Raw genomic sequence first — 24147 nt, 5'->3', positions numbered from 1 at the left:
CTTGTTTTAACTTTCTCAAATATTTTCTTCTTTATAGCTGGGTCACCATATTCCTTGCATTTTCGAGTCAAATACTATTCATCAGAACCAAATAATCTCCATGAAGAATTCACAAGGTAGGAAGTAATTTTGAGTTGCAACTCTGACATCTTAACTGGAAAATAGAAATATATTTTGGATTATGTGCATGAGGCTAAGGTTTAATCTTCTCTCCGTGCCATTTAAACCAGCACACTGTGGCGTTACAATAGAAAACAGAAAGAAGAGAAAGATGTTTGAAGTTCTAAGTTTGCTTAGTAAGCCCTATTGTAATTTTTAAAAAGGGCTTGCTTCTGCTTAAGCACATTTTGTATGGAACTGTGTAGAAGTTAGAATCATAGAATTTATAGAGTCTGAAGGGACGTTGGAGGTCTTCAATACCCTACACAGTGCAGGAAACATTTTACAATATCCCTGACAGATGGCTGTCCAGCCTCTGTTTGAAAACCTCAAGTGAAGGAGAGCCTACTACTTACACAAGGCAGACTGTTCCACTGTAAGACAGTTCTTACAGTTAGGAAATTCTTCCCAATGTCTAGCCTAAATCTGCTACCTTGTAATTGCAACTCGCTGGTTCTAGTCCTGCCCTCAGGAGCAACAGGGAACAACTCCACTCTTTCCTCCACTCCTTCAGATATTTGGAGACAGCTATCAAATCTCTCCTTTCCTCTCCTATTTCTCCTCTGGGCTAAACATACCCAGGTAATTCAACCATTCCTCATAGGAATTGGTTCCCAGACCCCCTCACTATCTTTATTTCCCTCTTCTGAACCTATTCTAGTTTGTCAGTTCTTCTTAAAATGTAGGTCTCCGAATTGAACAGAGTACAGGTGGACTTCATTATCCGCGGGGGTTCCGTTCTCAGCTAAAGCTGCAGATAGCAAAACTGCATATAATGAGGCAATGGGTGCGGGGGCGGTTAGGTTCTTCAACATGGTCTCTGTCTTTTACACCAGTGGGCTATGTGCCTATGCAGAGACCTCATCGGAACCTAACAAGCTCAATTTTCCTGCTTTGGGTGGGAACCCCGGCCCCCGTCGCTATATGCGGCTGCGCCACTCCTCATCCCCTCGGTCGTTTGTCATCATCAGTCTACATCGTGGAATCTGCAGCTCGGCATCGAGTAGGATCAGCATGTATCCCCTTGCTGTTTTTTTCCTGCTTTCTTTTATTTCTTCTTTATTTCTTATTTGTGTAGTTGCATTTTTTGTTCTTAGTGTTTTGTTTGCGGGTTTTCCGTTCTCCAGAGCCCCGATCCCGGCTGGGACAGGGTACAGTGGCTGGCCGGCCTTCATCGTTTATGCCAGGCACAACAAACTTCAAGAAGTGTGGACACTGTGGATCTAAGATCCCTTCCCCCAATACTCATACCAAGTGTCTCTTATGCCTGGGAGAATCCCACATTGTCTAGACTCTAGACCTGTCTTAACTGCCATAAGTTTACGAAGCAGGCTTGCAAAAATAGGGCTTCTCACTCTTGCCTGAGGGACATGGCTCTCCGTTGCTTGGAAGCTATATCTTTGAAGAAGTCAATGAAAATGGCTTCTTCAGCTCATTCAGACCACTCTGAATCTGCTTCTGTAGGAGCTGAAAACCCAGTCTCAATACCGGTCTCAACGCCTCCCATCGTCATTCTCTCAATGGTATTGAGTGCCCCGCCGCAATCCGTGGCACCAGATCCGCCTCCAACACCTTCGATATCGAAGCCCAAGGAGAAGAAGAAGAAGCTGCCCCATGATTTACGGGCAGGTCAACATCTTCCCCCTATTTCGAAGAAGAAGAAGAAGGCCTCGGTTTCTGCTTCGGAGGGCCCTTCGGCCAAGAAGCCTAAGTTGGACTCTCCTCTAACTGGGAAATCGTTGGGATTGGCTCCGGATCGTGTGCACCCATCTAGAGAACTATCGGTGGCAATGGATGAGCAGGACTGCATTTCATCAGGGGGCAAAGCATATTTGCCGGGTAGGACTTTTCCAGAGGATGCGTTGTGGGCCTCGGCAACATTCTCCCATCCACCACTGTCAGGAGCACTTCTCTCCCGGTGATCAAAGTTCCCATTGGGAATCTGAAGGCTGCTCCTCGAGCTGTAGAAACAATTGGGACCGGGATTGTAGAGAATTGCTTTACACAGATCAATATCGCGTGTCTGAGCACTACTCTCCTTTGGATGAAGTGGCACCCTCTTATAACACTTGGCATCGGGACTCGGGTTCTTATGCTCGCTACCAGCGGGACTCTCGTTCGGACTAGCCCTCAGTGCCCTGATGGCATATGGGAAACTGAGGATTGCTCGTGACTAGCATGAACCCCCCCTCTCACTCCGAAGGGAGGCTACATTCCTGCTTTCCACAATGCTCTCCTTGAGAACGAATCAAGCCTCACGAGTCACTTCCCAGGGCTCCTGTTTCACAGCAGGCCTCGATATCGACCCATGTGCTGCTGGTGGAAAATTCTGCCTCAGTACCAACTGATAAGAGGCAAGCCGGAACTCCCTACATTCTCACTGTCTGTGGCCCAGGACTCGTTGGCTCCTCCTGAATTGGAGTATGAGAGCGACGCTAGCTCCCCAGACTTGGAGGGTGTTTCCAGGGGCTCTTCTCCCCTGGACATACAGTCTGATTCCAAACCCGTTTCTCCATCAGAGGATCTCAAACAATATTCCGCATATGTGGCACGCATGGCGTCGGCACTGGGCATGATTATCGGTACCCAGCAGAAGGGGGAACTGGACCCTTTGTTCGGTCTTATAGATGCGGAGGCCAAGGTACTGGTGGCCCTACCCCTTAACTTGGCCTTTTGGGGGGTCATGCAGGGCCATTGGAAGAACCCAGAGACTCTGTCCCAACCCAATAGATGCCTGGAGCATTTTTATAGGGTACAATTACAGGATGAGACAGCTTTCTTGAAGAATCATCCTGCCCCTAACTCCATCATTGTGAAAGCATCCCTACAGAAGACTAGAGGTCACAGCCTGTCGACACCAAGTGACAATGAGGGCAGGAAACTAGACTCCTTTGGGAGAAGGCATTATTTGGCCTCGGCTCTCCACTTAAGAGTAGCCAACTATCAGGCCTACAATGCCCGATATAGCCACTTTCTGTGGGGAAAGTGGCCCCCTTTTTGAATCTGCTACTGCAAGACAAGCACGATCCGGCCAAGGTGTTCCTTCAGGAAGTGATCCAAGTTACTAAACAGGAACTCTACTCGGCCAGGCACTCAGTGGAATGTGCAGCCAAGTTGATGGCGACATTGGTGGCTCTCAGGCAGCACGCCTGGTTGCAGTCCTCTGGACTGACTTACGAGGCCCGCATTAGTCGAGGACCTCCCCTTTGAAGGTTCTAACCTGTTTGCAGAGCAGACTGATGACATGCTTCAGAAGGTTCAGAAGTTGCGGGGTACGGCAAGGTCCATGTCCTATCCTTCGCTGACACCTAAGCAGCAGAAACCTTCCAGGTGGTCCCTTTATCAACAGAAGGCCACATCTCAACAGCAGTCTCATTCTGAACGCTCCTTTCGTGGCAACAAGTACCAGCCCAGATACAAGCCAGGCCTCCAATCTAACAAACCCGCCTTCCAGAAACAGCTCCCGAGTGCTTTCCCGAAGAAACAATGACTCGGGGACCTTTTGGACTCACCTGGCCCCATTCTTAGCCGAATGGGATGAGGTGACCACGGACCAATGGGTCCTCAAGGTCATACGTCTGGGTTATGCCCTCAAGTTCAAGGGGATGCCACCCATGTCAGGGATCATGAGTACCCCATATACTTTGGAATTGGCCCAGGAGGTATCTGCATTCCTGTCGAAGGACACGATACAACCTGTCACAAATCCAGAGAGTCCCGGCTTCTATTCCTGGCATTTTATCATGCTGAAACCAGATGGAGGTCAGCATCCAATACTAGACCTCAAGGCCCTGAACAGACACTTGGTCTACAGGCGTTTTTGGATGCTGTCGATACCGACAATACTGGCCATCCTAGAAAAGTGCATGTGGATGGCCTCCCTAGATTTGAAGGACGCTTACTATCATTTCTCAATCCATCCTCATCATCGACGCTTCCTACATTTTCAGATGCGGGGGATCCCCTATTAATTCAAGGCCTTTCCGTTTCGTCTCACGACGGCGCCCAGGGTTTTTACGAAATGTCTGGCCCCGGTGGTGGTTTTCCTACAAGAAAAGGGTCTGCAGGTCCTAACATACTTGGACGATTGGCTCGTCCTTGCAAATATCAGACGAGCAGTTCTGAATGACTTGGGGGTGGTCATAGATACCTTGCAAGGTTCGGGTTTCCAAATCAATTTCAAGAAATGTCGATTGGAACCTGCCCGTAGGATACACTTCATAGGGCTGGTTTTCAATACGACCGTGGAGAAGGTTTTCTTTCCAGATGACCAGATACATACTCTCTGGGGCTCGGCTTCCAAATTTCTGGCAGAGGGGGCCGCAGACTTTGCAGTTGGGGCACACGGCAGCCACCACTTATGTGTTGACTTTAGCGTGCCTCCGGATGCAGACTCGGTGACTGAGAGGATGAGGAGTGGTGCAGCTGCATATAGCAGCTGGGGGCAGGGTTCCCACCCAAAACAGGAAAATTGACCTTGTTAGGTTTCAATGAGGTCTCTGCGCAGGCACATAGTCCATTGGTGTAAAAGTACAGATGACCACTAGAAGAACCAAAGTTACAGGTAAGCAACCTGTAGTTTTTGAAGGCTTTAAAAATGGCTAAAACCTGAAGAAATAAGATAAAGTGCCATACCATGTTCTGTGGGTCTTTAGCTGACCAGCAATTTCCGCCCTTCCAAAAATGGCTCATCTAATGGCTCATCAATGCCCCCCAAAAGCTGGAATTCTGCCATTTTCCCACATGGGTATCCCCCCCAAAAAAGAGTAACTACATAGCTCTGCGCTGCAAAATGGCCAGCAATTATCTCTGAGGTAATTTCCGGCCACCTAAGAACTGCAGGTACATGGTTTTTAACTCTTTAAAACCACATATACCAAGGTTAGGTGTCAGTTGCCCAACCGTGGATACGCAGAACCGCTGACATTGAGACTGCGTGTAATGAGGTCCAAGTAAAGACTGATGAGTGCATAATAGTGCACTTCTTATGATCTAGAGACTCAATGCATCCTAAGTTTGCATTAGCTTTTTCTTTTTTTGCAACTGCATCACACTGCTGGATCCTCTTCATGTTATTGTCCACTAAGACACTTAGTATCCTTTCATGTATACTGCTTCCAAGCCACATTTCTCCCATCCTGAACTTTTGCATTTGACTTTTCTTACCCACATTAAGACTTTACATTTATCTCTGTTGAGCTTCAACTTTGGCTCAATTTTTGAGCCTGTTCAGGTCAAATTTAATCTTGATTCTGCCTTTTAAGGGGATAGTTATCCCCCGACCCAAGCATTGTGTGATCTACAAATTTGATATTTTTTCTATACCATCCTCCAATTATGTATGAAAATCTTGAACAGCACAAGGCCCAAGAGGGAGCCTCATGGCACTTTACTTGATACCTCCTTCCAGGATGATGTGCAGCCATTAGTGAATACTCACTTGGTATGACTGTTCAACCAGTTTTGAGTTCACAGAACAGTAGCATAATCTAGCTCACGTTTTACCAATTTGTCAACAAAGATATTGTTGACAAATGCTTTGATGAGAACAAGGTACACTGGTCCACATGTTGTGCAGGCATTTCTCTTTGGCCTGTCCTGTACTCCTGCAGGAATCTAACGAAGGGCTGGTGGTCTTGCACAAGAGCACACATGTGCAAATAGTTAAAATTACATGCCAGCACTTCAGAAGCTGTGGAAACAGTGGCCCACATAATGGAAACATATTCAAAACAGTGGCCCACATGATGTGAAAAGCAATGCCGGCATTCCCAATAGTCAACTGCTGGTGTGTATCTGGAAGCCAGGATTGGCAGTGTTGTGCAAGAACACAGTTGTGCAACTACATAAACCAGTGCACTTGCACGTGGAAGTTACATTTTGCCCTTTTCAGGTGTGATTTAAAGACACTGTATGTGAGTACAAGTGTCTAAAGCAGGGCTGGACATCCAGCCCCATCATTCACCCCCAGCAGCACACCACTCATGATTACAGCAATATTGGTCTGAGGCACCCCAGCCACCCAATCACAGAAATGCCTGCCATCACAGTTACGGCATTCATCTGTTCAAGTGAACACTGCTGTAACCATGAGTGTTGTGCTGCCAGAGTGCAGGTGCACTGTTTTAAGTAGTTGTGCAACTGGGCTATTTTGCAGCATCAGTGGAGCTGACTTCCATGTGCATAGCAATGCCAGGCAATTAAGAACACTGGCATTGCCTTACACATCATGTGGGCCAATGTCAGTTGTGCTCCCAAAATGGCAGTGTGCAACTTTAAGTATTCATACACTTGCACTCTTGCTCAAAACTGCCAGTCCTTCCTTAGATGCCCACAGTAGGATGGGCTATTGGGAAACACTGAGGTAAACCTGCAGAACACATGGACCACTATGGTCCATGAGAATGGACTGCATTCTCATGATCTATTAAACTACTAACTGTCAAAAAAAGAGAAGAATTTAGTATGGGATTACCTGTATTTGACAAACCCATGCGGCCTTCTACTAATCACCAGATTCTTTTTTAATTGCTCCCAGGCAGACTGCTTAACCATCTGTTTTAGAATCTTGCCAGGTATGGACGTCAAACTGACAGGTCTGTAGTTTCCTGACTCCAACATTCCCCCGCTTGAAAGTAGGGATAACATCTCCTTGTCTGCAGTCTTCTAGTGCCTCAACTGCTCTCCAGGAGTTCTCAAAAATTATTGACATCACATCTGCAAGTTCCTTCATTATCCAAAGATGTAATTCATTTGGACCTGATGACTTAAACTCATTTAATCCTCAGTAGGCATTGGGGTGGAGAGTACCCCATTTGAGAAAGGGGGGGGTTAAAACCTTGTGTTCAATGTTCTGCAATGCAGTCTTCAAGGATCAACCTTAATGAGGTTAAATATCCTGTGGTTTCATCCACCACCCTCTTAATATTGTCTGAACATTCCCTTTTTAATAATACAGATACTGGGGTATTGGATTGCATGGGGAAATGAACATACTGTGCACTGACAGTCCTAGAAGGTCAAAGAGACCTCACTAAATCCTATCATAAAGCATGCTTACAATATTGTGTCCATAGATGCTTAGACCAGAACCTGTTCCTTCCATGTCTTGTGGGAAAAGAGCACAGAGGCTGAAGATGCAAGATCTTTCCTAGATTTCTAATGGAGTAAGTGATCACTCTTCTCAAGCATGTCTGCAAATGGTTTGGGGGCTAAAAAGTAGTCCAAGGATTAAATAATCCCTTTACAAACCTGTACTAGCATGTTTTTCCATAGTTAGAACCTTTCTTGTGAACTATCAGAACTGGTTATTTAATCTGTAGCTATTCGCATATTTCATGTTAACCAATCAGCAGTATACTCAACTCCACTGCATCTGCAAACCTCTGTGAGGAACCCAAAACCCATCTCAGAAGGAGGTAAACTTTCTGACACTTCTTAATGAAGGGCAATCAGGTAACCCTCCCTAAATACTTTACAGAGAGATTACCTTTGGACAAAGTGTCCAGAAGGCTTAATGAAAGCAATCAATGCTGTAGAAGGCTATTGAAATCACCTGGATTTCAGATGCCTGGGGAGGCAGATGCCAGTCCTTTCCCCAGAGAACAGAAACAAGCTTTCCCATGGAAAGAGGAATTTAGCACTCCAAACACACTTATCTATCTCTCCAGCAAGTCAGGCACAAACACAGGTGGGCTGGCTGTATCTCCTGCTTTCAGTTACATCTTACCTTCTGACAAGCCAAGCAAGCATGGCAGAACTGCTTAGGAAGGTATTGACAGAGAAGGCCTCTGACTCAGAATTTGAGGGACCTGACTACATCTGAAAGCATTGATGAAGTAAGAAATGAAGGCAGTAGATTGGAATCTAAAGGAAGTGCTGGGTATGCTGGTGGAAGAGTCCTTTCATGAAGAAAGTTCTAGCATCAGTTCTGAAAATGACATGGAAGTTATGCCATTCCTTACCCCTTGGAAGGAACTGGGATGGATCATCTTCCATTTGAAAATTCATGCAGTGCTGCTGTTTTTGTTTCGATGGTTTAGCATGGGCAAGTTATGTTACCAGTTACAATTCAAGTTACATTTTTCTAGGGCTGTTCATGTTATGAGTCTTTTCATATTTAAATCAAAGAGGTACATTATGCCTCAAAACTATTTCTGTATTAGTAATGTCAATAATACTATGGGGTGTCATGTACCTCTGTGATGACTATGTTGTTTTACTCTTTCCTATAAACAGTTGAATAATAAATAAGGTGTTGGGTTTTTTATTGTGCAGTTAGTGTCATACAATAAAACCCGCAGGTTTTTAAAGCATTGTGGTAACTCAGATTGCTTGTTACCCCAATACCAGATTGATACAGTATATTTATAGTCCCTTGGGATACCATATACCCCCAAACTAGAGATGTGAAGAATGTTCTGACTTTTTAAAAAATATTTTTATTTATTAAAGGCAGAACCTTACATAATATAATATCACAGATCAGAGAATGCATAATAACTCAAGTACTTTAGCTTCCTTGAGATCAGGTCTGAATTATTATTATTGATGTTACCCATCCAGAACGTTACCCAAACAAAACTGAGCATTTTATGAATAACTTACATCTTTCCATATCTGAATATAACAAGCAGGTAATACTTTACATAATTTCTTTGATAAATGAAAAATATTAAATCTTGCCAAATCTCAAAGAAAGAATAAAATTTTGATTGTTACTGTTTGATTAACCCAATAAATGGGTTAATTTCTCCACTGTGGCTATAAACCAAAACTTATTGTACTATTCACATAATGTTTCATGCTTCCAATTTTTAGTTATCATCATTCAGGCCATTAATCCCTGCTAACTGAGCAAAGAAACACCTTTTAAAGTGGTGATCTGCTTGTATTTAACAGGGAGAAAGCAAATGGCCCTATTCAATCCCAGCACAGAATCAACATAGGAAGCTGCCATATACTGAGTCAGACCATAGGTCCATCTCTCTCAGTATTGTCTACACAGACTGGCAGCGACTTCTCCAAGGTTGCAGGCAGGAATCTCTCTCAGCCCTATCTTGGAGATGCCAGGGAAGGAACTTGGAGCCTAGATGCTCTTCCCAGAGCGGCTGCATCCCCTAAGGGGAATATCTTACAGCGCTCACACTTCTAGTCTCCCTTTCGTATGCAACCAGGGCAGATCCTGCTTAGCTTAAGGGGACAAGTCATGCTTGCTACCACAAGACCAGCTCTCTTCCCTAATAACCGGGGACCTTTTGTGTGTCAGGCGAACATGATAATCACTACACTATGGAAACATCCCTCCACCTTATGTTTCTTTTTAGATTGTGAGCCCTATGGGGACTGGGTATCATCTTATTTATGTATTATTTATTTTTCTATGTAAACTGCTTTGAGAATTTTGTTGAAGAGTGTTATATAAATATTTGTAGTAGTTGTTGTAGTATCAGCATGATTCACTAGCTCTTTAGGTTTTATTACTTTATTATCTTCAGTAAATATCCCCAGCAATGCTAGCTGAGGATCTATTTTAATTTCTTGATTAATGGTTTTACCCATTTCTGCAAATCCCAAAGGGTTCTAATCCTTGGGCTTATCCACCATAGATGAAAATATGTGCCCTTCTCACTACAGTTTAACAGAGCATAGATTTATTTTTAGTAATATGGGAGGACCTCAATATGTGCGGGGGTTCTGTTCCACAGTACAACCGCGGATACAGAGACCGCAAATATCGAGGCATATGGGGAATTGGGGGTTAGGTTCCGGTCAAGGGAAAATGCCTTTAAAACATCGGATTGGTGGGGAGATGGAGGGGAAACTGTCTACCATCATAGTTGCTCCCCTGAGTTGCTCTGTGCCTCTGAATGCCTCAAAATCAGCTGAAAATCAACGGGTTGTCATTTTTTAAAAGGAGCCATTTTGAGGTTCCAAAACACAAAAAGGCAGTCGGAAATAACCTCTGCAGTCATTTCCAGCCACCCCTGAATATGTGAGGTTGATGTGTTTTTCCTTTCCCTCCGTTTATGCAGTGATGAAGGGTCTTTTACCCAACCATGGATACATGAATCCACAGATATTGAGGTCCTCCTATATATGCCAATTTCATAGGAGTCATGTGCCATCTATAAATTATTTTAAGATAATTTGCTCTAACTTGAGCAGAAGATGAAAATGTAGGTTTAGAAAACCAAATCCTATTTGAATTCCCCTTCATCAATGATCATTTGTAAATCATTTTCCCAAACTGATTTCAATCCATCCAGTGGCGAGATATTATAGTTCAACAGAATAGCATAAAGTTTGGATGTTAGCCCTTTAGTAATCCCTCGACCTACGAACTACTCGACTTACGTTGTTTTCGAGTTACGAGTGACAAAAAAGACCGGAAGTAGTTGCCGGTTTAGATTCAGCTTACTCGACCTACGAATGTTTAGATGCGGCTTCCTCGAATTACGAATGTTTTCAGACTTCCGTGGTGTGCTCCTCGACTTACGAAAATTTCGACCTCCGAACGTGCGTTCGGAATAGATTATTTACGTAAGTCAAGGGACCACTGTATCAATATCTAATATTGATTTTTCAAATTTAGTAAGCTGTTTTTTGGCTGCTTGGATATCTTCAGGGCCTCTACGCACCCTGGCAGCCCCCAAATCCTCTTTAGTCTGTCCTAGGTGGTGTGGTCGCTGCTCCGTCAGCCTGCACTGCGCCCGGCAGCCAAGTGCGACTGTGATCTGTGCTGGGCGGCAGAGCATGACCTCTGCCAGAGAGAGAGTGGGGAGTGGGGAAAGAAATATGTGGGATGGGAATATGTTACGTTGAGTGTTGAAATGTTTTTGTGAATGCATATTTGCCTAAATATACCTTTTTATATTCTGACAGTCTTGTGAGTTCAGTTGCTGTTTGTGTTCTTTAAAACCCTTCATGCGTCAGTGTGTGTGTGTGTGTGCACACGCGTGCACAGGGGGATGATGTTTAACTTGCAGCAGTGGTGGGTGCTCCAAAGACCTTTAGGTCCAGGCTTCAAAATTACCTAGATGCATCTCTGCATCTAAATCTGAATTCACTGTTAGACAGTCGGAGGTTGCAAGAATTGAGACAGCATGTAACTGAGGGCCAACATAAAGTGAAAGATATATATGAGGATATAATTGGTTTGATGAGATCTTTTTTTAGTGTCTTCAATACAACAAAGGAAAATTGGTCCTGTTAGTCATAACTGGCTTGACCAGGAATGTAAGTACAAGAAAAAGGACTTTTCAAAATTATTATTATTATTATTTTGCATTTATATCCCACTCTTCTTCCAAGGAGCCCAGAGTACTACATACTTAAGTTTCTCCTCACAACTGGCTCCTTTCAATTAGGAAGGCCAGGATTAGTAGTATGCCTACATCCTTAGCCACTTTTATGCAGTCCCAAAAGGAGTACAAAAATCTACTCGGAAAAAAGATGATCTGTTAGACCAAGAATTGGAAGAATCTGGGCCAGGCCCTCCAGAGAAATGAGCAGAGATGTTTGAGTTTGGTAAATGGGGAAAATAATTTGGGAAAGTTCTTACAGGCTAACCCAGTTGCTCCTGCACTGTAGCACACTCAGTTCACTGCTATTTTGGGGAATGGCGAGGGCTCTCAACATAATAAGCCCAGAAAACCCTATGACGATTTATTGGAGTGTTCTCCAGTCATTATAATGGAAATTAAGGATTTAATTGCCATGCTTCCTACAGGGAAAGCTTCTGGGGAAGATATGCTACGTTCTGAGGTCTTTACATTGGATGTGAACGGGTGGGCACCAGTTCTAAACAAGTCATTCTCCCAGATAAACAGTAGAGGTAACTTTCCTACAGGGTGACCATCTAGCATTGTGGTGCCAATATATAAGAAAGGGGATAGGAACATAGGAAGCTGCCATATACTGAGTCAGACCATTGGTCTATCTAGCTCAGTATTGTCTTCACAGACTGGCAGCGGCTTCTCTAAGGTTGCAGGCAGGAGCCTCTCTCAGCCCTATCTTGGAGAAGCCAGGGAGGGAACTTGAAACCTTCTGCTCTTCCCAGAGCGGCTCCATCCCCTGAGGGGGAATATCTTGCAGTGCTCACACTTCTAGTCTCCCATTCATATGCGACCAGGTTAGACCCTGCTTAGCTAAGGGGACAAGTCATGCTTGCTACCACAAGACCAGCTCTCCTCTCCAGGGATCCATCAGTCCGTGTGTGTGTGTGTGTGTGTGTGTGTGTGTACACAGCCTTTTTTTAATTTTACTGCAGCATTTGACCTTGTGGACAGAGATCAGTTGTGGCTTAAATTAGCTACAACCAACACTGATAAAAGGCTTCTATGGCTCATTCAGGGGCTATATCAGGATGATATCATGTGAGTTAGAATTGGGTTTCAAGGTACTCTAACAGATCCAAGTCAAATTACTAAACAGGGCTGTATATTGGTCCCCTTCCTTTTAAGTATATATGTAATCAGCATAGTTACAAGTATGACATCCCCTTCTTTCGTCGCACGCTCCTGAGGGTGCAAAGCACTAAGGCACCTGTTTAGATCCCCAAAAGTAGCAGTCTTATTGCATGCCAATGACTTAATTTTGATTTATCAAAATAGACTAGGCTTAAAGAGAATGTTGACTTACTTTTGGGAGTTTCTGTAAAGAGGAAAAACTGCCAATAAATTACTCCAAATGTAAGGTAATGGTCTTTGGGAAAGACCACAACATTTCAAATGGCTAGTTGATGGGCACATTCTGGAGTAAGTGCAATTCTTTAAGTATTTGGGGATAAATTTTGAGGTTAATATTAATTGGAAACATCACATAGACACCACTTTGCTAGCAGGTGCTAAAACTAATGTTCAGCTGCAACACTTTTTTTTTAATTCTAGAGGGGGACCCTCTATTTGACCCCTTCAGATCCATTCTGAAGATCTGTGTTTCTAAAGCCATCTCTCAATTGTTATATGGAGCAGAAATCTGGGAAGAGAAAGTAAAGGAAGAGTTAATGATTACTTTAAAACAATTTTTTGAGAAAAAGCCTAGGAACCCCTGCTAACTTGGCAAAGAGGCACCTTTTAATGTGGTGATTCTCTTTATTTAGCAGGGGGAGAGTAACTGGCCCTCTCCACCCCCAGCACAGTACCTCCAGTGATTGTTGTTGGTGTCTATCCGATGTTTCATTTTAGACTGTGAGCCCTTTGGGGACAGGGATCCATCTTATTTATTTATTATTTCTCTGTGTAAACCGCTCTGAGCCATTTTTGGAAGGGCAGTATAGAAATCAAATTCATGATGACTTCCTCCTAGTACTCCAGAGGCCCATCTTAGGGCAGAGACAGGGTCACTCTCCATCAAATTGTTTTATCTTTCCTTCACTCTTGGCGCAGATTAAATGAAATGGGAGATACAAGCCTTGCAAAGATGTGTTGGCTTGAATAATTAAAGAAAAGAGGCTGGGCACAGCGCGGTGAGGCTCTGCTAAGAAGATATAATATGTGGATGGATCTGTTGCTCAAGAGGGGTGACCTCTTGGCCAACACCACAGCAACACTTGATTTTTATGCTAACAAGCCATTCAAGAAGCAAGGAGATTGCAAGCCAATGAAAAGCCAGTGCCAGAAAACCAATCAGCAAGGTAAAAACAGCCCTTCAAAATGGCACTTGAAATGTTGAAACGTTTCGATTGAAATGGGGTTGTTCTGCTCTGAGCTTGAAACAGGCCCTTTTAAAAAGAGGGTGTTCTGTTTCAAGTTCAAGACACTCAAAACAGCCCATTTCGAATTAGAATGTTTCAGCATCAGAATGTTCTGCACATAAACGTTTGGGGGTAACTTGGTATCCCAAGGGGGACTACAAATATACTGTATCAATCTGGTATTGAGGTTACAAGTAATCCGAATTTTTAAAACCTAGATAAAAAATGTTTTTAAAACTTGTGGGTTGTATTAAGTATTAATTTTTTAAAAAACAACAACAACCAATTCCTTATTTACTATTCAACTGTTTATAGGAAGGAGTAAAGCAACAAAGTCACCATGGGTTACATGGCACCCCTCAGAAATGTTGGCATTACAAATACAGAAACAGTTTAGGGGCATAATGTACTCCTTTGCTTTTAAATATGAAAAGACTCATTAGAACATGAACAACGCTGGAAAGATGTAACTTGAATTGTAACAGATGAAAACCTAACAGTAACATGACTTGGCCATGCTAAATCATTGAAACATAAACAGCACTGGGAAGGAGGCAAGATGGTGACTAAGTAAAAACTGGTGGTAACGGTTCTTTATTTGGGAGTTTTATTATCAACTTTTGCAGCTGGACATTACTTTTGGATTACAAACCTCTGAGTGAACTGTTTTATTACATTAGCTTTTGTTGTTGTTGCTCCTGACAATTAGTTGGAGCATATTAGAAGATTGGGCATAGCCTTGGAAAGGGAGCAAATGCCAGTGAGAAACAAGCAGCCTAAACAGGCTAGATTGGACAAGTATTTGAACTTTCAGGAACTAGTGAGTATTTTGAATACATTTGAAATATCAAATGACTTTGTGGTTTTTGGAAATAACTCTAACCAAACTTTCCCCCCTGAAAAAGCTCTTGAGGCAATAGATAATACTTTTGTCTCAAGTGAAAGGGAATTTGTTAGATTTAAGACAACTTGGAGTTTGTCATGGATTTGATAGATTGGAAACAACTTAAAATCCTCAGATAGATCAGAGGGAACCTTCAACTAATGAGATTAAAGAAAATTTAAAGCAAAATAATGCATTTCAGACATCATTGACTGAAGATACGGTTCTACCAATTAAAATGACAGAAGCTTACTCCTTACATTTCACCAGTTTGTAATTCCAATGATATTAATGAAGATGAAAAACTACCTGCATTTGTTTCAGATTTATGCAAAGAGAGCTTTTTAAAATACAAACCTGTAGCAGATTAAAGCCAAACACCACCAGCACAGTACTTCCAGTGACCCTAACCACTTTGGAAACTTTTGTTGAAAAGTGGTATATAATTATTTGTTGTTGTTGTTGTAAACACCTTTAGTGATATCAAAACAAGAGACTAGTCCAGTTGATGAAATAAAAGAAATGAAAAAGGGGAAATACAGTTTTGAAATGCCAGTGGACACCTCCAATTATTCCAGTGGATCCAGTTGTGGAATAATCCAGTGGATCCAGTTGTGTTGGATGGTTTCCAGGATCTAATGGAGCCCAGCTGTGTTGATACACAGAGAAATAACAAACAAATATGGGGATTCTATGGGGGTTTTGGGGAAGGGTTTAAAAATTGTTTAAAATCTCCCGCTTGCCCATTTCTTTTGTGGGTTGCAATATGCCCTACCACCCAACCCACTTTGGTGCCCCTAGGAGCTACCCATTGGGAACAATAGGGTTTTTCTAGTTTTGCCATTGTTCCCTATGGCTGAAATACTTGAAACATTTCAGGTTTGTTCCATCAGCCATCCGTGTTTCATTTCAGGCTCAAAACAGAACACAAAATCCATTTTGTGCAGATCCCCACCCCAAACCATGTGTAGACATACTTGAGAAGAGTAATCACTCATTCCATTAGGGATCTGGGAAAGATCTTGTGTGTTCCGTCTCTATGCTCCTTTCCTACAAGACATAAAATGAACAGAATTTGATCCAAGATCTACGAACATGAAGCATGCTTACAGTATTGCAACAGCACTTTGTGGGGTCTCTTTGACCCCCAGCACTGTAAGTGCATAGTTCTTTCAGTTAACATGTATCGACAACTGGGGTCAACCCCAACATCCATGTTAATAAAATGGGCATTTTTAGACAGTATGATGATGGGGTGATGGATGAAACGTCACAGGGCACTTCATTTCATTAAGGTTGATCCTGACCTGGAAGATGGAGTTGCACAACACTGACCACTAAGTTCTCAAATGGGGTACAATTGACCTCCTTTCCCACCAAGAGTTAAGGTAGCTAGGTGTTCTCTTACTAACTCTTTTCTGATCTTGAGGTGCATTTCCCTCGTTTCTTCATTTGTGCATCTGTTGCATGGCTAGACTGCATTTGCCTTGTGGGAGAAGACATGTGCAGAATAAGCATTAAGCAGCTCTGGTTCTCTCCATCACTTGTTACTATCTCACCATCTTCTCCAGGCAACAAACCACTGCTTACTTGACTTTGCTCTTTTTCTGGACATATCCATGTCCCCTCCCCCTTTTTGTGAGTGTGGTAGGCAAAGTTGCACCTGTTGAATGTTGCTTGTCATAGGACTGTTAAAAGTCCTTGGTCCTTGGGTCCCATTCTCCCACCAGGGAATGGGATAACTGCAATACATTTTATACCATTTATTTGTTTGCTTAGAGACAAGCGGTGATTGGTCAACATTCTACATCGTTATAGAATGATGCAAACACCTGGAGGGACTATTTACTTCTAACAGTTGTAACAATGATAAAATCCTGGTCCACACTTACCTCCCTTTATGCTGGTTTATGTCTGATCAATATCAGGTTCAGGCGAGGTGCCCCATTGGGCACTTTGACTGAGCATCCATGCCAACACATTTGGGGCATCTCATTTAGTAATTTATTTATTTATTCAATTTCAATTTATTCATTTATTTATTCAATTTATTTATTTATTCAATTTATTCATTTATTTATTCAATTTATTTATTACTGAGTTTCCCCCCCGCTACACTGGCCTAGCAACTTGCTATATTTGCTATGTTAATCAAATAAAGTTATGGTTATTTTAAACCCAGACACTCATGTCTGCCTCTTTATTATGCCTAAAGCAGTATATTCACTTTCCTTGTACTGAATACAAGGAAAGGGTGGCATATGTTGGAACCTCCATTTTTAAAAAAACAACCATATTCAATAAAAGCAAAAATTCCTTTAACTTACAGAGATAGTTATGGGTCTAGCAGTGCCACCTAAACTTCATAAAGGGAGGAAATTCAATGGCCCATGATTAGTTGTACTGCCCTACAAAATCATAACCATGGGAACACAATTTGTCTAGATCCTCTATTAGTTCTCTTTTTCTAATTATAGTTGTTGCCTGCTGAGGTAACAGCACTCCCCATATGCTGAGAGGCACATGTTACTGAATTCTCCTTAAACATTGCTGTAACACTAATCCCTAGCTTTTACTGTTGGTAGTGGATTGGCGCATAGAGGACATAGCCAAATTGTTTTTCCATGGTTGTGATTTTGTAGGGCAGTACAACATCTCAGACTGCACATTGGGTTTCATGCCCCCATGGTGTGAACGTGATGGGCCATTGAATTTCCTTGCTTCTTGGAGCTCAGTTGGAGCTGCCATACCCATAATTATCCCTATAAATCAACAGTGTTTTGCTTTAATTGAATATGGCACTTGTGTAGCCCAGTTTGGAAGTGCAATAGGGCCACTCAAAAATAAAGTAGTGGTTTCTGCGTACTAGAAGTATGCAGAAGCACATTTGTTTTGAGGACTAAAAGGAAAAAAATACAACTCTGTGGATGAACCTATGCTATGACTGGAATGTTGAGAGTGTGCAGGGGAAGGAATTGGCCTGATTGAACCCCTAACAGTATAACGTATCATAATGTTTGGGACTAGGGTAAGAGTATGCATACCATGGGGTTGAGGAGAAGAAAATCTCCCTATATAATATACAAGGATGTTCCCGGAGGTAGGAAAAGGAGGCCTCCTTTTCCCCCTTTCTGCTCTTCAGAACTCTCACACCCTGTGGTATATAGCAATAAAATGTTCAGGATCAGGTCTGGCAGCCAGTAAGGTATTCTACTATACTGAACTGGGGTTCTGTAGTTAGGTTTCTATAGAAAATGGAATAACTGCTAAATTTTGGGCTAACATTTTGTGTAGCTGTCTTCATGCTATAAATAGATGACTATGAAATCTTAAAGCAGGGAAATGAGTTCTGATTATGGTTAGTCTTAACTTTCTAGGGTGCTTCTTAACTTTTCAGGAAAGCTTGGTCAGCAGTTATAGGGGCTATAGGAGAACTTTAAAAATGAGCCTTTTATTGTGCAGGTCCTTGATAAGTGGCTTGAGGGCAGTTACGCTGCTAGAGCCTTTTAAAAAAATCTGATGCAAAATGATTTTATTTCACAAAGAGGTTAAGGAACTGTTGAAAAACTTAACTAATTTTTTGCTTATATATTTGTTAGGTATCTGTTTGTGTTACAACTAAGACAAGATGTTTTGGCGGGAAAGTAAGTTTGTTTGTTATAGTTGTTACATTTTCTTCCAGGAAGTATTCAAAGTACAAACATAAAATCAGTAAGATAAGAGAGCTCAAAATCCAAAATTTTATGTTTTCCTTATAAAACACAACACTTTAACATTAAAATGTTAATTTGTCAATTGATTAAGAAATAGCAGCGTGAAATAGCAGCTTGTCTGCATGAATGATTCCACTTCATTCAGATTCCACTTAGCTAACAGCAGAATTTGATAGCAGAATTTGAGCTTCACTAGTTTGCATATTGAGGGATCCAAAGGTTTACTTTTAATAGGTTGTATATAAAAGAAAAACCCTGTACAAACATGCCAGAGGGGGGTGGTTATTTTTCACTCACCCATTTCTTGCTGTACCTCTAAAGTAAAGTTGTGCCCTTGAGTCAGTGTCAACTCGAGGCGACAACAAAGCCATGTGGCTTTCTTTGGCAGAATACAGGAGGGGTTTATCATTGCCTCCTCCCATGCACTGTGAGATGATGTCTTTCAGCACCTTCCTAGATCGCTGCTGCCTGATATAGGTGTTTACCAGTGGAGATTCGAACCAGCAACCTCCTGCTCGCTAGGCAAGTCATTTCCCTGTTGCACCATTAGGTGGATTAGCTGTACATCTAGTGCCTTCTAAAACTATATGCCTGAAAGTCTCCCAACTCTCAAGGACATAGTGTCAGGAAGCACAGACACAGAGGGAAGGAGAGATTACAGAAAAATGTGCTTCCCCCTTACGTGATGGAAATCCTTTATGCATTTCCATAAATGCATACAGGGTTAGTCTTTGTGCTGGCTACTGTATTTTCTTAAATAATAATAATAATTTTACCCCCTGATTACCACAAAAAAGCCCTCAAGGCACTATCCATTACTAATTAAGATATAAAATACTTAGGCTGCGTTCACACAATCATGGTGATCCTGATTAAAGAGTTAACAGGATTAACTCTTTAATTTAATTTTTAACTCTGATTACGGAGTTAACCAGGATTGCGGAGCCTTTCAAAGCTGATTGCGAGAACCCAGAATTTCCAGGCAATCCTAGCCAAATGGCTGTGGTTAAATTGTATTTAACCAGGATCAGATCAGATTGCTTTAAGACTTCTTGTGTTCAGGGGTTCAGTTCTGGTTCAAGTAGAAATAATTTAAAATAAACCAGAAACAACGAGTACACAAAATGCGTCAAACACAGCAAAAGAGCACTCATAGCCTGTGTGTGTGCGCGCACGTGCGCGCGTGTGCATGTGAGAATAATTTTATTGAAATAAAATTATTTACCAAAACAAATTAATCCCAAAATGCAAATTATATCTCAAAAGAATTTTCAAATCCAAGGCAGCATTATCAAATCCATATGTATGTCTGAATTTGTCTAGAGCATTATAAAAAATGTCATTTCCTCTTAAAATAATATTTTGTTTAGCTGCATCTCTCATGTTCGCATGGCTTGTTATGTACTTTGAATATTGCCTAATGGTATTTCAGTATCTGATAGCAGATAACCAATAATGTAATACTACATAGCAGCTCCGTTCAATTTAGTACAATCTGTGGGCATCCCCACCATGATGGCGCTTGTCCCTTTGGTGTCACACCGCTTCCAACAATCACCATCTCCTATCAGTCTGTAATTGGGCAAGCTCAGTTAGTAAATTAAACAAAATGAGCAGTAAAATGTAATGGTCAACACATGTGATCCAAAATGGAGCTGGCTTACATAATGTCTACTGTAATGCCATTTTACATGCTCCAAAGTGCTATTTTTAAATTAAAATTGTTAGCAGAGGTGAAGGGAAGCTTTCAGTGGATCTTTTCTATATCTGATAAAATGAGTGTTTTCATCAACAAAAATGCCCTGCTCAAATGTTAAATTGAATTGTAATACCAAGGCTATCCTGAGTGTACCATCTAGTCCCACCCCCACGTCAAAATACTCCGTAGCCATGCTGGCATTCCCAATCACAGGGAGGAGCTAGAATATTTGCTGCTGCAGGTTAATACTCTACTTGAAGAGAGAAGGGACATGGATATGGAGCATGCCAGGGTGGGGTGAGCGGGGACACTCATGTTCGAAGTACATAACTTCTGAACAAGGGTAATAGCTTGCTCCATAGACCTCCCAGGAAAAGACTTCTCTTATCACAAGCTTTTGGAAGAGGAACATTTGATTGGAGAATTGTTATCCATAGTATGTAAAATCCTTTGAGCAGCTTCTATTTCTCACAAAAAACCTCCCTTTACCCCCACCATGTTGGATAATTACTGGCCAGTATCTGAGCTCCCCTTTCTCTGCAAGATTCTCAAGCATCCTGTGGCAACTCAGCTCCGGAGATTTCTGTAGGAGATGGAGCATCTGGACCTATTTCAGTCTGAACTGAAACAGCTTTGATTGCTCTGGTGGATGGCCTGCCTATGCCAGTGGCTAGACAGGGAGAATGCATCCCTGTTAGTCCTATTGGAACTGTCTGCAGCTTTCTATGGTATCCTTCTGGACTACCTTAGAGGATTAGAATTGTGGTGCACTGCTTTGCAGGGACCCGATTCTACCTGTCAGGCAGGTTCCAGGAAGTGATGCTGGGGGACTACTGCTTGACACTATGGCTTTTGGCATCCCACAATAGTTCATTTTGTCCCTCGTGCTGTGGCAGAGGTTGTCCAGGGATTTGATGTAGCGTGTCATCAGTACATCTCACTGCAATCCGCACCTGGAAAGGCTGAATTGTGCCTGGAGGTGGTGATGGATGAGAGTTAACAATCTGAAATTAAAGCTGGAAAAGACAAAGATGATCCTGGTTAGGAGAACTGCCAGTCTGGGATTGGGTTGTCAGCCTGTTCTGGACTTCCCTTGAAAGAACAGGTTTGTAGTTTGGAAGTGGTGTTCTCAGGTGGTGGCTGTGGCCAGGGGCGCTTTTGCCCAGCTTCAGCTGATGTGTCTGTACCTGGATCAAATAGCCCTTGCCATGGTGATCCTCATCCTTTTCACTTCTCATTTAGACTGCTGTAATATGCTCCTAAGCCACCTAAGTGAAAAGGAACTTTTTAAAACTATTTTTTCTAAAAACAACTTTCATATATAAAAATTCTGACTAAATTTCAGTTAACAATTAAATAATTGAAAAAAGAATGTTTAGCTTATTAATAAGCTGTCCAACCAAAATTACAATACAGTGGTACATTCACATTTATTGTAAAATTACTTAACAGGGTTGTTGTGAGGAGAAACTTAAGTATGTAGTACACCGCTCTGGGCTCCTTGGAGGAAGAGCAGGATATAAAATGTAATAAATAAATAAAGGTGCAGCGGGAAATGACTGGACTAGCAAGCCAGAGGTTGCTGGTTCGAATCCCCGCTGGTATGTTTCCCAGACTATGGGAAACACCTATATTGGGCAGCAGCGATACAGGAAGATGCTGAAAGGCATCATCTCATACTGCGTAGATGGCAATGGTAAGCCCATCCTGTATTCTACCAAAGACAACCACAGGGCTCTGTGGTCGCCAGGACACTGACTTGATGGCACACTTTACTTTAATATGCTCCTACCTGGGACTACACTGGAATTCCCTTTGGGAATGACAGTTGGTATAGAATGTGTTAGGGAGGGTCTTGGTGGATGCTAGCTGCTCAGATCATGTCACTCCACTGTTAAATCAATTACAGTGGTTTTTAGTACATTTCTAGGTGTGAATAAAAGTACTAATTGTTACATTAAGCCCCAAATGGTTTAGGACCTAGATACTGCCTGTTCCCAAATTAGTTTGCACAACCACACAATTTTTTAGAGAGACTCGCCTGCATGTACTGCCACCACCTAAGACTTGATTGGTGGTAATGCATGGGCAGGCCTCTTTTATGGTGGAATTCCCTCCTTTCTTAACTTCAATTGTTTCTCTCCTTGGCTGCATGTATGTAAAAATTGGAACTTTTTTTCTTTTTGCAGCACTTTTTTTGATGTGTTATACTTATTTTGTGGCCTGCTTCCTCTTTTAATCTGTTTTAGCAAATTGTTATAATACTACTGTTCTCATTTTATTGTGATATTCTATATTATTGTAAAAGTAATTTTAGGAAAGTAGAAGGAATACAAATCTTTAAATATGAGGAGTCAATAAGTAAGGTGTATTTACATTTTTTTCACAGTCCCTTCTACGTATTCATTACTACATGGCCTCATTATTGCATGTCTGAACTAGCAGTACTTGTTGTTTCCATATAAAGTTGGTGATACTGTATTGGCACTGACAGTTTTCAAAATGGCAGTGTGCCAGATTGCACTTCCGTTGATTTTTTATCTATCTCATATCGATCACATCAGTGGGAACGAGGTCTCACAAGGCAATGAGAAGGACCGATCCTGGTCTTGTTCTCTAGAAGCCATAGCCAAGGCAGGCACTATTTGTGCCACATTCCCAGCATTTGTAATGATTGATTATTGATAATCAATACATTTGATTTAAGACACTTTGAGACAAAGGTGTACTTTGCACTGAAACCATCACTCCAAACAGTGCTGTTGGGCTCTTGAATTGAACCTCATTGAAATGAATAGTGATTGTGCAGCAGAGTTGTTTGTTGGATCCATGCACATCCACTGTGCATGGATGTCAGTCCATTTCATTAAATATGGTGCAAGAGGGCTATAATGTGCTTAAGGATTTTAATGATTTGGAAATGTTTTAAATTATTTGTTGTTAGCCTTTGCATGTTGCCTTTCCTTGTGTTCTAATAATAAGATAGTCATGTAATGGGTGTAAGCAGTGCTGCTTCTGTGTGAGAGACTATTGGTGTTGACCAAAGAACATTATATTTTATATCTTTTTTAAAAGACTAAAATGCCCTTATGAAACAGCTGTGGATCTTGCAGCTTTGTGCCTCCAAGGTATGTCTGTCATCAAAGTGCTCTAATAAAAATGTTGGTTGCTCTTGCACATATGACCACTTAAGGACCAGTGTTCCCTCTAATTTTTCTCATCAGTGAGTGGAAACATGTGTGTTCTGTGCGGCAATTTCAAGACAGTGTGTGCACATAACTCTCTCTCTCACTCACACACACACACACACACACACACGTACAGACGTAAATAAAGAAAATTAATTGGGGGGGGGTAAGAGAAAAAGCTCTGAGGTTCCCTGTCTTTGCAGAGAAGCCAGTTACAACTTTATCTGTCACTATTAGAGGGACCAATCCCTTCTGAAAGTTGTGGAAACCTTATTCAATCAATATACAATAATATTATTGATTATATGTATGGGACTATAGGTCTGAAATACAGACTTGAATAATATAGTTTTTAGTTTACTTTTTTCAGTCCAGTCCCAAATTACAAGTAATGTTTCTGTGAAATACACCTGTTACAGTTAGAATCAATCTAATAATCAAATTTGGTCTATTAAAGTTGTATTTTGCTTTCTAAGCATTGTGTTACCTAGAACCTGAATATTGTAAAACACTTAGGGGAAGCTAGAAGTGTGGTAGACATAACGTGCTAATAGCTATTGGGGGAAATATGTAATACTGAAGAAATTTAAGTAAATCAGTTATCCATTGGTAGAATGCAAATGTTCTAGATACCTCTTATCTACACACACACATTTGATGTCCTTAACATTTATTTTAGAAAATGTTCTAATTTTTAGAAAATATTCTGGATTTTAATTTTTGTTATCAGTATATGAACATACACATCATTTAGATTAAGCAAATTGAGCAGTTATCTTCAAGTATTTCTAATAGAGGAAGAGGAGTAT

At 41.7% G+C, this 24147-nt stretch overlaps 1 protein-coding gene across 7 annotated transcripts in view; it reads left to right on the top strand.

The window, feature by feature from the left end:
- EPB41L4B (erythrocyte membrane protein band 4.1 like 4B) overlaps positions 1-24147 on the top strand; it is a 159265-nt gene that overhangs the window by 66563 nt on the left and 68555 nt on the right. For 6 of the 7 annotated variants that reach the window (XM_053265909.1, XM_053265905.1, XM_053265902.1 and 3 more), the window contains 3 exons: positions 38-116; positions 18338-18382; positions 23226-23278. In XM_053265909.1, coding sequence (XP_053121884.1) covers positions 38-116; positions 18338-18382; positions 23226-23278 — 177 coding nt within the window. The remainder of the gene's footprint in view (positions 1-37; positions 117-18337; positions 18383-23225; positions 23279-24147) is intronic. The other variant, XM_053265906.1, reaches the window with a different exon arrangement.

Source organism: Hemicordylus capensis, chromosome 6, assembly GCF_027244095.1.
Source record: "Hemicordylus capensis ecotype Gifberg chromosome 6, rHemCap1.1.pri, whole genome shotgun sequence".
NCBI lineage: Eukaryota > Metazoa > Chordata > Lepidosauria > Squamata > Cordylidae > Hemicordylus > Hemicordylus capensis.
Note: the sequence above shows the minus strand (reverse complement) of the source record. Positions and strands in the feature narration are given on the sequence as shown.